This window comes from Heteronotia binoei, chromosome 1, assembly GCF_032191835.1.
Source record: "Heteronotia binoei isolate CCM8104 ecotype False Entrance Well chromosome 1, APGP_CSIRO_Hbin_v1, whole genome shotgun sequence".
Taxonomy (NCBI): domain Eukaryota; kingdom Metazoa; phylum Chordata; class Lepidosauria; order Squamata; family Gekkonidae; genus Heteronotia; species Heteronotia binoei.
The window spans coordinates 96,412,301-96,428,729 of NC_083223.1; the positions used below are offsets into that span (position 1 = coordinate 96,412,301).

Consider the following 16,429-nt stretch of genomic DNA (forward strand, 5'->3'; position numbering starts at 1 on the left):
TAAATATTTAGATACATGGTAATTTCCAGAGGGTGTTTGAAAAGTACCCAAATCAAATTACATATGTAATTTGCACTTGAAATGTAGCCTTGGATTCCTCCCTCACATTATGACAAATTTTCCCTTATAATTATGAAGTGTGTTGATTAATTTTACACACAATTTTAATCTGCAGTTTCCTACACTGATTCTCCTCCCTAAACATAACAAAGCTTTTTCAGTACTGCTCCCATTTGAGTGTATAGTTCTCCATTTCCTTTTCTCAGTTCTCTGTTGTTTTTGTTCCCCCTTTGCCAGTCTCTTCTTTCTTCTCTGTCATTTCTGTTTCTATCACAACCACTATTGAACGGTTCTAGATCATAGCTTCTATGAAACTAAATTTCCCTCCTCTCCTTTTTATGATCTTATATTCTGATAGCAAAGTCCAGATATATTTGGATACTTAAATCTGGTGACTAGAGCTGTGAACAAGCAAGACAGATCTTTCTACAAATCTGAAAAGGGCCTTTAAAAATACACTGGACAGCTTTTTTAAAAATCCATAGATGATAAAAGGGGCACCTGTAACTTTAAGCAAAAGATATTTTCAGTGGCTGTTGCTAGGCAAGCACAGTACTCTAAGCTTGGCTCTCTCAGTAAAAGGCAGGAGAGAGGGGTCAGGACCTGTTCTAACTCTATTTTGGCCTTTGAGGGAGAACTAATTGAAACCAGGCCTGGCTAGAGTTGCTAGCTCCAGGCTGGAAAATTCCTGGAAATTTTGTGATGAAGTCTAAGGAGTGCAAAGTTTGGGGAGGTAGGGTTGCCAAGTCCAACTCAAAAAATATCTGGGGACTTTGGGGGGTGGAGCCTGGAGACTTTGGTGTGATAAGTAAGGGTGTGATAAGCACAATTGAACTCCAAAGAGATAGATGTCTGGAGTTCAGTTGTAATGATATTAGCACCAAATTATTTTAATTTAAATTGTTGAACCGATTAATTGTTTAAATGTTTAATTAATATTTCATTGAATTGAACTGTTTTACTGTAATGTATTGCATTCATTGTTTGTGAGCCGCCCTGAGCCTGCTTCGGCAGGGAGGGCGGGATATAAATCCAATAAATCAATCAAATCAATTATGAGGGCTCTCAAGATAGCACTTCTGGAGCTGGCAATCCTAGGCCTGGCAGCACCCTCTTTGTGACTTGATACTACTTGACTTGCCATGATTCAACTAGACTTGGCTGCTTACTACTGTTCAACAGCAGCCACCCTATGAAAGACAGTGTGGTGCAGCGGTTAGAGCTTCAGAAATAGTGTCTGTAATCCTCATGTTGCTGTGGAAGCTGACTGGGTGATGAACCAGTCACATACTTTCAGCCTAATCAGGATTTTTCTGCAGCTAAAAAACAGAATACTGTAAGCTGCTTTGGTCCCAACTATGAAAAAATACTGTATGCCTAGGTAGAGGCTGTGGGGGAATGGGATGGAGACAGAAAGCTGAAAACAGAAGGCTGTTGGGTGGAACAGAGATAGGGCTGCCAACACCAAGCTTGGAAAATACTGGGGATTTGATGAGTGGAGACTGAATGATGGGGTTTAAGGAGAGGAGGGACTTCAGAAAGGTATAATACCATAGACTGCATCCCCCAAAGCAGCCATTTCTTCCAGGGAAACTACTGTTGCCAACCCCCAGGTGAGGGTTAGAGATTACCTGAAATTTCAACTGTTCTCCAAATTTCAGAGATCAGTTCCCCTGGAGAAAATAGCTGCTTTGGAGGGTGCAGTCTACAGCATTATAACCTGCTGAGATTTTTTTCACTCCACAAACTATCCATCCCAAGGCTCCACCTCCAAATCTCCAGGAAGTTACCCAACTGTAAGCTGGCAAACCTAACTGGAATTGATTTTGGTCGTTAGGAGATCCATTGTGATTCCTGGAGAACCACTAGCACCACTGCTGATGTTTGGGGAGAGGAATCAGGCAGAAGGCCAGGAGATTGATGGGGTGGGGGCAGTGCCAATTCGCCTACTAGGCAAACTTAGGCAGCCCTGGGAGGGTCACTGAATTGAGCTGGTTGGTGGGTTTGGAAGGGGAGGCTGACCCAGCTGCTTTTGCCAGCACTACCTGTGATCAGGAGAGCACTCAGGAAGCACCTGCTGGCCTCCCATGCAATTTAAAGGCTCCACCAGGCAGCAGCTGCTCCTGGGCTCCCTCCCACATGATTTAAATCACCCGGGAGGGTCACCTTCCCAGCCTAGGGCACCAGTAAGCCTGGCACTGGCCCTGGTTGAGGGGTAGAAACAGAAAGAGTGATGAAGCGGGGAGGCTAAAAAAAGGGACAGAAAGAGCGAGGAAGTGACAGACATGGAAGAGAGAGAAAGAAAAGGGGCAGCAAAAGGGGAAAGTGTGAGAGAAGTGGGGGACACAGGAGGAAGCAAAGCTAGGGGGAACGGGGCTGCCACTCCTGCAAGTTTCTTGCAGGGCTCCACTTGTGCGATATAATGTACTATTGGAAGTAAGCACAAATAATCATTATAGATCACTCTGTGAACCATGTAAAGCATAAGTATATACGGCATTAAGTTGCTTGTTCAGTAAAATACAAAGGAGGTCTCATTTGCATCTTTTGGCTTTTGATAAAAAGGGGCTAGTTCCTGTTATCTTTATATTGATTGTTGTGCTGCTGCTTTGTTTACTGTGGAATTAATAGTACTAAGATATATGCAGTCACTGAACTTGTATACACGCACCTTTGGCATTTACAGATAAATTATTCTATATGCTGCATACTGACAATAGAAATTGGTCAAGTAGTCCCATCTCAAGAAGGCTGGAGGGTAACTTCTCTGACTTCAACTGAATGGTGGGGGGGGGGGGGAAGCTACATTCATAGAAATAATAGAGATCATTTTTTGAAGCTGGTTAATAACTTGAAAACATTGATCTTATTTAGCTCATTCTGCTACTAAATCGTTATGGCTATGTTTGAAAATCCACAAATGCCTGCAACTTTATTGACTTGTCTTTGTGAGAGAATTCAAGAACCTTCGAATAGCAGAGAAACTATCTGCTATGTTTAAACAGTTCTCTGAAACATCTCATAATAAATTAGCAGTTCTCCAGCTTTTAAAGTTCAGCATCCAAAAGGTGTGTACTGTTTTTTTTTTTTTAATAAGAACCTCCCCTTTGTGTTTTTCAGATGCTACAATTGTGGTGGCCTCGATCATCATGCTAAGGAATGTACTCTACCTCCACAGCCAAAGAAGTGCCATTACTGTCAGAGTATCATGCACATGGTGGCAAACTGTCCACACAAAACTGTTCCACAACAGCCTACTAGTTATCAGGGAAGATATGAATCTGAACCCCAGCCTTCTACATCAGCATTTCAGAGAGAAGGGGGAGGGGCTTATGGCTACACATCTTTATCATATTCTCAGGAGGGAAGGGCAGACATCTTAGAACGATCAGGAAGGTCACCACAAGAAGCTGCTTCCAGTAAGTTATCTGCATCGCCTGAAGAACAGAGCCGAAAAGGGCCCTCTGTTCAAAAAAGGAAAAAGACTTAGAGAGCATTGTCATCTTACCCTCTCGGGATGCCTACCTCATTCAAGCACAAGGAGAATAATTTCACAGCCTGGGATTTTTTAACTACTGCTGAGGAACTACGGTCTTTTTCAAAAGCAAAACAAACCAGTAACTCCAAGCAAAATTTAATTTGAGTTGTAAGTCTTGTGTGTGGGGGGGGTTGTTTTTGCATTGTACGACTGTGCACATGTCTTGAATGTATACATTCAGATCTGTTTCCTTGGATACATCATCCGTTGCAAAGCAATAGTTTTGGATACTTTTTCATGGAGTTTTTCCTTTTAATAGTTCATCATTCTATAGTTCAAGAAAAACATTTGGAAACATGGGAATCAAAAGATATTTCACTATTTACATGGGAATCAAAAGATATTTCACTTTTTAAAAAGTTGCCATGAACATGGTACTAAAGATATTATGACATCCCTGTAGGGTCCAGGGTAGATTGCTTCTCCCTCTGATACCCAGCACAGCAATGTTTTTTACTTCCTCTTATGTAAAAAGGGTAATGCCTTGGTTTAAATATGCCTCAGGATTGCTACAATGTTTAAGGAGTTAAAGGCACCCTCCCTTCTTCCCCCTCTCCCCTAAAGACAATGAATGTGTCGTTTCTGTGCTGGTATCTCAAATATTATGTTAAATTAATATGGTTTAAATGCAGGTTAGGTGACTGTTGTGAGGGAGAATGTATATATTGAAATGATTGTTTGGGGTGGTACTGAGATACTGCCCAGTTTGATTTGTTGTATTTTGTGCAAACCTTTGAGGTGTTACGGAAGCGGCAGCAGCAGCATCTTCTCAAAAGTAAACATGGAATAAGAATCAAAAAGGAAAACATGAAGCTGCCTTATATCAAGCCTGTTATTGGCCATCTAAACCAGTATTGTTAACCTCTGCTTGGCAGTAAGCTCTACAGGGTTTCAGGCAGAGAAGAGTCTCTCCCTGCTCTTGTTACCTGATATGCTTTCTAACTGGAGATGCCAATGAATTAGTCACTTACTGTTTTGAGGCAAATTAGTAGGACTAGATCTTGACCTTTTAAATTTTTCTCACAGGCCTTTTTTAAAAAGTACTTAGTCATTGATCAGTTTAATATATTTAGAAAATTGTCAGCTATTAAAATGCATAACCACTAGATTGTGGGTTTTTAGGTCCATTCATTGACTTCCTCATCATAACAACTGTATTTCTTAAACTCAAGTATTAAATATAGTAAGATGAGGAAGCTGTTGAATGGACCTAAAAACGATCAGGTAGTGCTTTTCCTACTAAACTGTGTTTTCTGTAAGTGCGGGTATCCTTCCAATCAACCACAAAAACTTTTTGTTGACAACCCATGCCTTTCAGCATTCTTCCCATCAGATGACATCCGTTGCTTTATAACTGACAAACTACTGGTGGCTTCTCAGGCAGAACTTTAGCGAAATGAAGAGACTGCTCAAAACTCATACAACTCCCAATAATTTTGGCCAGGTTTGTGCAAGAAAGACTCCCTATGGTATGCAATGTGATTTTGTCTCACTGGAGCCTTCTGCTGTAAATCAAAGAAATATGCACAGAATTTAAACATTTTTATGAGAAACCTTAAATGTAACTATTTTCATTACAAATTAAGGATATTACATGGTTGCATTTCTGGCTTTTCATTGGGATGTTCATGAGCCTATAAGGCATTGCTTTTGGCTATTTCCAATTTTAAAATTTTACTTTGGTAAATTGAAGATAACTTTGTGGATTTCTAAATTAGGACAGTAATCCAAAAAATTCATTCAGATAGGTAAGGTACATAGACATATTACCAAAGAGCTACACCACTTTTCTATCTCTAGAGTTGATTGTCTCTTCTGGAGCATTAGCTATGTATCAAATGAACTTATTGGGCCATGACCTATTCCCATAGAAATACATAAAAGATTTAGATGCAGAAACATTTTCCCCGTAAAGATATGCTTGAAAGAGAATTAGATTTGAGGTCCAAAGCCTTGCCTTTTAAAATTGTTTCAGGTAGAATCTTCAAAGGGCACTGTTGCCTGTTGTGCCAACTGACAGCAATGAGCCTTGTCTTGAGGGCCTGCCAAGACTGGTCAAAACATATCTGTTGTGACTTCTATTAACTACACAAGAGTTAAGAAGAGGAGACAGTTCCCTTTCAGAGGGGCCAAACCCTGAAAGTCCATGCTGCTGCCGCCACCGCCGCCACTTTGTGTCAGGAAATGTATACCTCAGGAATAGGCACAAATCCTATGTGACTTTGCTTGAATTCCATGACAGTGTTTGAAGAAAACTCTCAGCAGCTTATACTGAAGTTCTCAGTGTGCTACAATGCAAAGCAAAGCTTCTTCTTCTTTTGCTTCTTCTTGACGATACTGAATGTGATATATGTAAAGAGGAGTACTTCCTTGCCATATGTAAGGCTTGTAAACTTATTTAAGTTATGTAGACAAATCAAAGTGGCATTGCTTAACCTTCTAACAGGTATGATAACCAGGTTAAACAGCAATGATGCAAAACTTAGGTCACTTTGAAAATGTAAACCAAAGTTCCTTGACCTTTTTAATAAGATAGAAATGGTGAGTTTGAAAGGAAAAAAAAACCCTTGGCCATTCCCTCATTTATATACTCTTAATTCCAGACATAAATCATTCTGAAATAAAAGTAATTCTAGCAGCCACAGAGTAAATTGCTGAGAGAGCCTATCAATCCTGTCTTATTAAAGTTTACGTTTTTATTTTTATATATTGGAGGATGGTCACTATTACAAAATAACCTTCTCAGGTCAAAACCTTTCTCAGGGAATATGCCATGTAATTCTTTCTTTTGTGCTGTTTTTCTTTAACAGAATACTTGCTTGTTCAGACCAAACCAAATGTAAACTTTTTATACTGCTATGTACATGTTATGTGCTGTTAATAGTAACTACCTCTGAGTTTACACATAAAGGACAAATAATGACTTTTCACACTATGCTTTCCCATGAGAACAATAGTACAGTGGTTTCTGTACTTCAGTGAACATGTGTGACTTGACATTCACAAGAAGAACTGACCTGCAGAGGTCTGGGCAGGGTGGCTCCTCTCTGCTTTGGAAACTCTGAGCCACATTTGTTTACATAGGGGGGAAGAAAGTTGTTCTGTTTACAGAAAATAACTACCTCATACCTACCACATAAGCAACAGCTTCTGTGCTGCTCAGGCCTTAAAGGTGGCTGTTGATACAATGGTACATACATTTGAGTGGGGGGGGGGGGGGCTTTTGTTCAGTAAACAATACCCATCTAACTTACACTTGGACATGAGCTTAATTTTTAATGCCTGAAGGAGGAATGAATGCTGTTCACACATGTAGACATATAGAAAGGCAGCCAATATGTGGAGAATTTATCTAAATACATTGCAATAAGAATACAGATGTGTGTTTTTACTTTTGTTTCCCATTAGTTGGATCCAGTGATCTGCTCTGTTTCAGCATTGACAGCCTCTAAATGTTAGGAGTATTCTCAGAATTCTCCTCCCCCCCCCCCTTCAACTAATGAAGCGTATTTACTCCTTCATAAGCAACTAGAGTTTAGTTACCTGTGCCACACAAAAAAACTGCAATTCATATGGCTGCTGTACATCTGTGTCTGAAGTGCTAACTCATTGTTTTTATTGCTTTGAAAATGGACAGGTCCAAGGGGTCATTTCCTGTTCAGTCCTGGGTCTGTCTGTTTGAGAGCAGTACTGCAGTGAGTAGTAATGAGTGTTGCTGTCTTCAGATCTTGATAAATAATGCAGTTATGCAACTGGCATGTTTGAATTTTTTTTTAAACACAGAGTTGACTTTCAGTTCCTTTGTCATCACATTAAGGAATGTCCCCTACTTCCGTCCTCATTCTCAGCAGTATCCCGAGTTTCTGCTAAAATGTTCAGCAGAACAGCATAAACTTGAACTATGCCCCTGGCCAATACTTCAAAGAATAAGCCACAAAAAAGTTCACTAAAACAAGGCTCCCACCAGCACATCTTTCCCCCACCACAGAATTGGAGCCCATCTTCTCTTCCTCCAGAATGAAATCAGAATTGTCTCCCATTGGTCCCTGTGAGCTCCTGACTCTCTGTTGGGGTTGTGCCACTGAACTGACACGGAATATTATGTGCACACTTGCACAGCATCTCTTAGATCATTCTGGAAGGGAAAGTCAGTGGGACAAGTACTTAAGTGCTATTTGAGCACTAAAATTAGCTCTAAAAATGTGATACTTCTGCCAAATGAAGGCTATTCAATTTTTAAAGCTGTTTTAATTTGTGCTAGTGCCATCCCAAAGTGACTGCTAGTACATAGTTTCATGGATGGAGACCCACAAAAGTGTTTATAGACCTTGTGACCTTCTTTGTAACAGAAATTATTAAAAAGTGGGAAGAGCTCATTAAGTCTTAAAGCTAATTTAAATTAATTTATCTCTAAGAAATGTTTATCATAAAAATATATGTGTGTGTGTTTTTTTCTCCCCTTGCCATTATGATGGGTATGAGAGTCATTGGGAAAAGGATGTTGTGTGCAGATGCACTGAGTTTAACTTTACTAGAATGTCTTTAAAGAAATTTAAAGAAATTATGTGTCTTTACTTCCTTTTAAAAGACTTGTTAAATGTGTGTTGTTCTGTTTTATATCAACAGCCTCTTTAAGATATGCTGATTACTTCTGTCTTCATGACTGCTTAGTAACAAAATGTTGACATAGGGTTTTACTTACACAGGACTCATATAGTTCCATGGCTCTGCAAGGCAGTTTATGTTGGGGTTAGCAAGTGGTAGCCAAACTCAGGCCAAACTGAGTCCTGCATAGGAGCACTGCATGGACTTTGCATTTGATAGTCCACAGGCAAAAGTGGATCATAGGAGAGCAAATTCCATTTGGGAGAGTGGCCCTAACAAATGTGCCCCTCTCTGTTGGAGAGGGGGCCATGCTGCCCACACAACAGACTGAGATCTGAGCTGAACATGATAATGTGTGGAAACATTTGCTATACTTGTTGCAAAATTTAAAAACATTAAACAAGGAAAGACATGGTGATATATGGTTTTGACTACCTCTTGCATTTACTACTTTTAAAGCAACAAACTGGTTGACATGTATTACCAGATCTAACTTTAATCTGTGTATGTTGTTATTGTTATAGCCAGAGACCAAAGTGAGCACTGATCACTATGCTTCTTGAATATTGTCTTTTTATCTAGTGTTTTTAAAAATTGTCCTCTGTAGTATATAGATTACCTCTTGGTCCATATTGATTCATATTTTGTTTACAAAGTGTGACAAAATCACTTGAATTCTTTGGGTCTTTTAAAAGACAAGACAGTGAGCCAAGTTTTTTGAAGGTCATTTTCACATATCTACTGTCTATCTTGTTGGACTGAAGCACTGATTTGCCTTTCTACATATCCTGTATTTTAAATTTTCATTTTTGCCTAATTTTTTATTTCCATCAATCATCAATTTGTGATTGAAGTTTAAAAGGAATACATGATGAAAAATAAAACATATAACGTTGGCATTTACTTCCGTGATCTGAATGTTTCTTTCATGGTAGCAACAGGGAAGTCTGTCTTTAAAAGATGATGTCTGGTTAGCTTGAACCTTTTGATCCGTATCAATAGATTTTTGTGTGTGAAATTACATTAGATGTGAAAGGTTTCCTGGTTGGTACTCAGTTTGTTTGCCATATCAGTAAGTCTGCAGAAAGTAATGAGAGAACAGTATTCCTATGTCAGAACAATCAATGTGTTTTACAGAACTACATAAGTAAAAAGAAGCTTGCCAGCTAAACTTCAACAGTATTGAGGTAGCCAATTAGTATATGTGCTGCCAAAACAAGCACTATTGAGGTAGCCAAAGGAGGAGGGAAAATCAAGATCATAATCACTATAGAAGTTCATGATATGACTCCTAGTCTGTTTAGAATGTTCAAAAATGGAGAGAGAGATAGACAAGGAAAAAGAGTGTTTCACTTGCCAAGGTCACTCAGCAAGTTACCATGGAGATTTGAACCTGTGTCTGATACTGTAACCACTACCTTATTAGGCATGGGAGAGAAATAAGCACACCTAGACGCAGATTGTTGTGCCTTTCCACAGGCATTCCGTGACTTTCTACTGCATTCCATGCTTGATGCACAATACAGACGAGAAGATCAGATTTATATCTCACACTTCACTTGGAATCTCAGAGCAGCTTACAATCTCCTTCCCTTCCTCTCCTGTGAAGTAGGTGTGGCTGAGAGAGCTCTTGAGAGGACAGCTCTGAAAGAACTGTGACTCATCCAAGGTCACGCAGCTGGCTACATGTGGATGAGTAGGAAATCAAACCTGGTTCTCCAGATTAGAGGTCACTGCTTTTAACCATGACACCAAATTGGCTTCATACAACTTGTACATCTTTCTCCCATTTTCTAATTTCTTCAAAAATGTTTTATTTTATTTTCTGTACAGTTAGGCCTTTTTTTTAGCAGGAATGCAGTTCCAGCTGGCTTGGTGTCAGGGATGTGGTCTAATATGCAAATGAGCTCCTGCTGGGCTTTTTCTACCAAAAAAAGTCCTGCATACACCACTCAGTTTTACTTGTTAGTTTTGATGTACAATCAGCTCACTCAAGCTTGTATTATAAGGGAGCTAAAGTGCCATCAGATTCATGACATTTTATTTTTAAAAAATTTAAAAATATGTGTTATTAGATTTATGTATTATTAGATTTATTCAGGGCTTTTTTAGTAGCAGGAATTCCTTTGCATATTAGGCCACACACCTCCAATGTAGCCAATCCTCCAAAAGCTTACAGAGCTCTTAGTACAGGGCCTACTGTAAGCTCCAGGAGGATTGGCTGCATCAGGGGTGTGTGGCCTTGAGGGTCAATACCAGATAAGTTGGACTTGTTTCAGTACTCAAATGCAGATGCTGGGAAAGACCATTTCTCTGCCTCAGACTTGAGGGTCACTTCTAGTCAAAGCAGAAAAAAAGTAAAGCTAGGCAGACCCATGGCTTTTAAAGGGGTTTCAAACATGCAGCCCGCATGTCATCTGCTTCATTTTCCCTTGCCTGGTTTTTTCAGTCGCCATTTTGTGTTTCTCCCCCAACAGGCCAAAGCAGCAAAGCTGCCTCTCCCCCTTCCCTTTTCCCAAAGGGAGGAGGAGGGAGGAGCAGCCTCAGCCAATCAGGGAGCTTGGCTCTATAGCTCTGCTGGGTAATTAAGTTTGCCAGGCTCAATTAATCACCCTGCAGAGCTACTGAGACAAGCCTCCCTTCTAATAAATGGCTGAGGCTCCTCCCCCTCCTCCTGCCCTGGGGAAGGAAAGAAAGAGCCAGAGCTTCCTTTACCAGTCCCAAGCATCAGGAGAGCTACAAAGAATGCTTTTAAGACTAGCAACGTTTTAGTGAAGGTATGAGCTTTTTGCCTTGCTAGAGAGAGAGAGTGTTTTGTTGGGCTTGTAACTGGGTTCCCCTCCTCTTTTTCACTGTACTCATGCCCTCAAGTCTTTCTCAATAGGAAAGCATGTGAACTATTTAGAAGAGAAATATCAGCATTAGGCTGAGAGTGTGTTCCACCCCAGGTTTACCCAGCAAATTTTCCTTATTTTTTTCTTTCACATTTTCCTTTGATTGGGGGTCTTGAATTTAGACTTCCCAGATAGTAGACTGCCACTGACCACTGTACATGGCTGTCTCTCTGTTCTTGTAGTTGGGTTTTTTTTGGGGGGGTGGGGAGGGAGTTGTATTTTTTTTTTTTAGTTGTAGTCATTTTTCTGGGGAAAATTATAGTTTTGTAGACAAGCACATAGCCCTCAGTCTGTGCCATGGTGACTTCATATGTTCTTGACTAGTGCGTGAAGCAACTTCTGTACAAAAGCTCACAATGCCCAGCTGCTTCATGTTCCTCTGAGTCTTAGGCTCAAAGCATTGACCATGAGATATCTGTAATGAATGTCAATGAATCAAAGGTAGGTTTGCAACTTACAAATGTGCACACCTGAACAGCATATATTCAAGACTGGTACAGCACAGACATTGCAGTTTTTGATGCAATAATTCATAGCAAGAGGTGACATTTATCAGAGACTGTAAAACAAAATATTGCAAGCAGGCTAATATTTTAAGCATGTTTTATTTTAAGCAAAAAAAAATCTTTTTGTCTGTACCCTTTATAAAGTTTATATGTCCACTGCCTTACATTACATTTTATGATACACATGGCTTGGCCCAGCAAGGTCTCATTTATGTCAAATCTGGCCCTCATAACAAATGAGTTGGACACCCCTGTTCTATATTGTAATATTGTAATCCACCATCTGGTGTTTGTTTCCATCTCCTTATGCACAATCTGTCTAAAGGTACCTCCCATTGATTTAAATGAAACATACTTGTTCATGCCCATAGTTATTTAGCAGTACTCCATTACATTAAATGTCCTACTAGACTACGTGGCATTATTCCAATATGCTATTTAACGAAGATATTATGAGAGTATTTCTAACTAATATTTATGCATATACTCAGTAAGAGTCCTGTGTCTTTAATGTATGCATTTACTTAATGCAACGGAGTAACACATTGACTTAATGTGTACAGCATACATTGTACAGCCATGTTCGCAGGCTTGATGTGCATGGTCTTTTCGAACTCGGGAACATATTGTTGGGTTACTAGCCAAGAAGCTGTAAAGCAGAACAGTGTGAATATTGTGTATTTTCTTTGTAAACTTCGGGAAAGCAACAGCTAAGAATGCAGTATTATGTGTGATTTATTTGTAATAAGCAGCTGGGCAATCCAAGGTTTAGTTGACATGAATAGGCAAGTGAAATGGCTTTTCAGCTTCACATTTTACTACAGAGGATGAAGGGGAATTCCTTTCCCAAGAGTACTTTGCACAGGAAATCAGGATGTGGTCTTAATATATTATTAATCTCTAAGGGGGCAATCTAAGAATCAGCCTTAGACACTGAAGTGCAGTCAATTACAAGAACCGGATGGTATTCTGCTGAAGAATTTTTATCACAAGCTTGTTTGTATTTCTAGGACATCTGAGATCCCCCAAAGTGCAAAGAGCTGTTCCCATTTATTACTCACTGCTTAGCCCTATGCTTCATTCTGAAATTTGTTGATAGGCAGCAGGGTCCTGAGTTCTGATCCAGGACATGTGAAAGGCACTCAGCAAACCTGGATCTTTGGAAAGTCATGCAGCCTCACTTCTAGGGCACCCATCATAGCTTCTGTCAGGGTTCCTGACAAAGCCAGCTGCAGACTATGTTCCTTGCTATTGGAAAATTCCTGAACATTCAGTAGGTAAAAACCTTCCACAACCAAAACCCAGGTCACATAGTGTGAATGCCCCATGGTCTCCCGCTGTCATTTAGGGCTAAGGTCTTGACTACACAATATTCTGGTAGTTCTGTGAACAAAAACTGTTAAAAAAATAAAACCTCCCTAGGCTGACAGAGGTCTTATTTTAGACAAGCACCATGGCATGAGGGGGGAGTTTTTAAGCCTCTCCCTGGTGCCATCATAAAAAGGGCCCAGTGTTCCCCATTGTAACAGGTCCTGTGCATTTTCACAATTGAGAAAAGAGTACTTGCCTAGGGCCATTTTCTGGTCAGGACTTTGGGATTCTGTACAAATATGTGTCCTGTCTGTGTGATCTATTTTGTTCCTTAGGGCTGCACCTGTTATGCAAGGGAGTCAAGGCTGTGTTTGCACATCCTCTAATATTATGTTAACATGTTGTAGAGAAATCTTGTCACTCAGTGCTTTCCTCATGACCTTATCAATTTCATTCATGCCTTGATGACCACAATTTTTCTCTAGGTAGTTCATTCTTGATTTTTTCCAGAAACACTTCTTCATAATTTATTCAGAATTCTTTTATCGTGCTTTTCAATAGTTCTCACAAAATGGCTTACAAATACCAGTAGAAAATACTATAAAAGTATACTTCTTCTTTAATCAGTTTTTGCAATGATTAATTCTCAACAGTATAGATTTTCTATCCCTTTCACATTCTTCAGAACAGCCACTGAAAAGTTTAGCATCTATTATTATACTGTATTTGTTTTACTGCCTATAAGTAGATCAGTAGAAGGAAATACAAGAATTTTACTATACTTTTAAGATTGTGATGGGTTTAGGTCCTAGCTACATTTGAGACCTGGTCCTACAGACCATTTTGGTGGCTTCAAAATCACATTTTTTGTGATGCCATGTTTAGGAACCAGGATGACTTATGTAGGTATATCCCACAATACATACTCCCTCATGTAGATGATTCCCCAGTTTAATTTGCTGAGGATGCAAAGAGATGATTCCATGTACTTTTCTTCTGCACTTACCATTTCTCCCCTTCAACTTATGTTCTTAATAAGGAGATTAGATAGATTCATGGAGGATAGGTCTATCAGTGGCTACTAACCATGATATATGAGGGAAGGAACAGCCATGTTCAGAAGCATCAAGCCTCTGAATCCCACAGCCAGGCAGCAACATCAGGGGAATGTCTGGCTTCTATGTCTTGTTGTTGGCCACTGTGTAATACAAGTTGTTGGGACTATAGGTGGACCACTGGTGTGACCTAGCAGGGCTCTTATGTTCTTAACTTGTCCAGTGGTGGTTCTGCCATTTTTTAAAACAACTGGCAATCTAGGCAGCAGTAAAGCTTTTTAACAGAATAAACAACTACTAATGATTTCTAAGAAGCCTAATAACTGGAGGGGGGAATACACACCTTTCCATTCACATTTTCTACAAACCTACTTTGAGAACAATCTTTTTAGGAAAGATTGTACCAAAGCAGGTTTGGGAAAACCTGAAGTAGAGACAGGGTAACTCTGAAAGTAAAATGATCATATAACAGTACTTTGCAGAAGTCCCCAGAGAAACCCCTGTAATTCAGGAGGCAAGGTAGAAGCTTAGCCCTCTGTGGAAGTAACCTCAGTCTAACTTGTGAAATAAAGAAACCAGACTCATCCATAAAACCAGTAGTCAGTGCTTCAACAAAAGCACTAATTTCCCAAATCCCAACATATACATGGACACCCAAGCAGGTAGCGTTTAGCACTCACTGTACAGCTGGTAAAGAAGCCATACAGGAATGCAAAAATTAAGAAGTTCCACTTGCCAATGTGCCTTAAAAGTTTTATTGTTCAGAAACACTAAATATATCCCTCTGATATGTACACTATTTATTTTTAAAAGTTCAGTTAACATCAGATTTACCCAGTAGACATGGTACATAATTGCACTGTATTTGCAGCATGCTAAACTCCTTACTGTTCTTTTAATTCACTTTGGTTGATTCAGTCCAGACACATTCATTTCCCAAAAAGTTTAAAAAGCATACACAATGGTAACAGAAAGCAGTGCTTCCACAAATAATGTTTGCAAACATGTAATCCTACTTAACCAGCAAAACACCTACTAGTGGTAGTAAGGCTGCTTCTGAAGACTACCAGTGCTGTTAAAAAATACCAATGTGTTTATGTTAGTGCTAAAACTGCATAGTTTTCAAAAGCATCTACTGTGGCTTTTTTTAAAAAAACTATTTACATAGATCAGTAGTTGCTCTTCTTAGAGGTTCCAACTGATATAGCCAAATTCCCAGTCTCTTAAAACACTTTCCAGTACAAGTCCCATAAAAGAGGTGTTCATGGTTTGTCTTCTGAATCAGCTATTTTTAAAATGACTGTTTGCACTGGTTCATGCCATAACTATCTAAATACTTCCAAATCCATTTGTTCCAATGGGAAAGCTAAACACTTTAAGAAAGAAGGCTATAGTCTACCATTCTTTGATGTACCGGTACTTAATTATTGTAACAGTTTCCTATGACTACAGAGGCTTCTATATTACATATGCCAGGGCAAATCAAAGGCACTGTGTCAAGCGTTCCATCCATATCTAATATATGTACTATTTTCTGCTTAGCAACATGTTTTTTAAAGCCTCAGTGAATGTTAACAATAGATGGATTATTCTCTTAGAAAACGTCAATGTATTTAAAAAGCCAAAAATGGTTATCTGCTTGTTTGTACACCTGAAGGCTTCAGTCCACCAGAACACTTTCACAACTGGAAGAATTTCTGCCAGTGGAGCATGACTTTCTCATTTCCCTCTTTGGCTGCAGCCCAAAATGCTTATCAGAGCTGTTCCTGGGGGCCAGAAGCTGCATTTTGGAAAGTATTTTAGGTTGCAGAGCTGGAGGGAAGAAAAACCACACTCCACGGATAGAAACCTGTTGAAATGCTCTGATGAATCTAACCCATGATCTGCATTATCTTGAGACCAATGGGGAATGCTTGGTTAAGTCTGCAATCTTGAACGTATTTACCTAGACATAGACCTCATAGGAAAAAAATAGGATTTTGTTTCTGAGTAGGCATGTATGGGATTTCATTTCTTTATTGTAGGTTTAACATTTGCTAAGTAGTTTTCCTGTTATTGGACCCAAGGTCTAAACACCACTTATTTACACTGCAAAATAGTCATTTAATCATATGTGCAATATTAAGGATTAAGCAAATGTAGCTACAGTTAATGACTGAAATACTATTTGCCTTAAATCTATTAAATGAACCTTGACTGCAAATATGCTTCTGTTCCAACATTAACCCTAGCATCAGCATAAAAGAGGAAGAGGGCAAGCCTGTGTTCTTGCTCCACAGTGACTGTGGTAGACAGTGTAACAGATGATCAGCACTTGCTGTTCCGTCATTGCTAAATTGCCTGTTTGGAAAACCAAGGGCAGATACCTGGACAATCATTTCCCTCCATCAATCACCTAACAGATGATCAGTGGTGGCAGGGAAGCAGGCTACTTTGCAGACATAACCATTGCACCCTTAG

At 39.5% G+C, this 16,429-nt stretch overlaps 1 protein-coding gene across 5 annotated transcripts in view; it reads left to right on the forward strand.

Moving 5' to 3' along the window:
- The window catches only part of LIN28B (lin-28 homolog B), a 139,378-nt gene extending 130,272 nt beyond the window's left edge, over positions 1 to 9,106 (forward strand). For 4 of the 5 annotated variants that reach the window (XM_060237538.1, XM_060237552.1, XM_060237531.1 and 1 more), the window contains one exon: positions 3,181 to 9,106. In XM_060237538.1, the coding sequence (XP_060093521.1) occupies positions 3,181 to 3,550 (370 nt within the window). In that variant the 3' untranslated portion in view covers positions 3,551 to 9,106. The remainder of the gene's footprint in view (positions 1 to 3,180) is intronic. The other variant, XR_009555374.1, reaches the window with a different exon arrangement.
- The last annotated feature ends 7,323 nt before the right edge of the window (positions 9,107 to 16,429 follow it).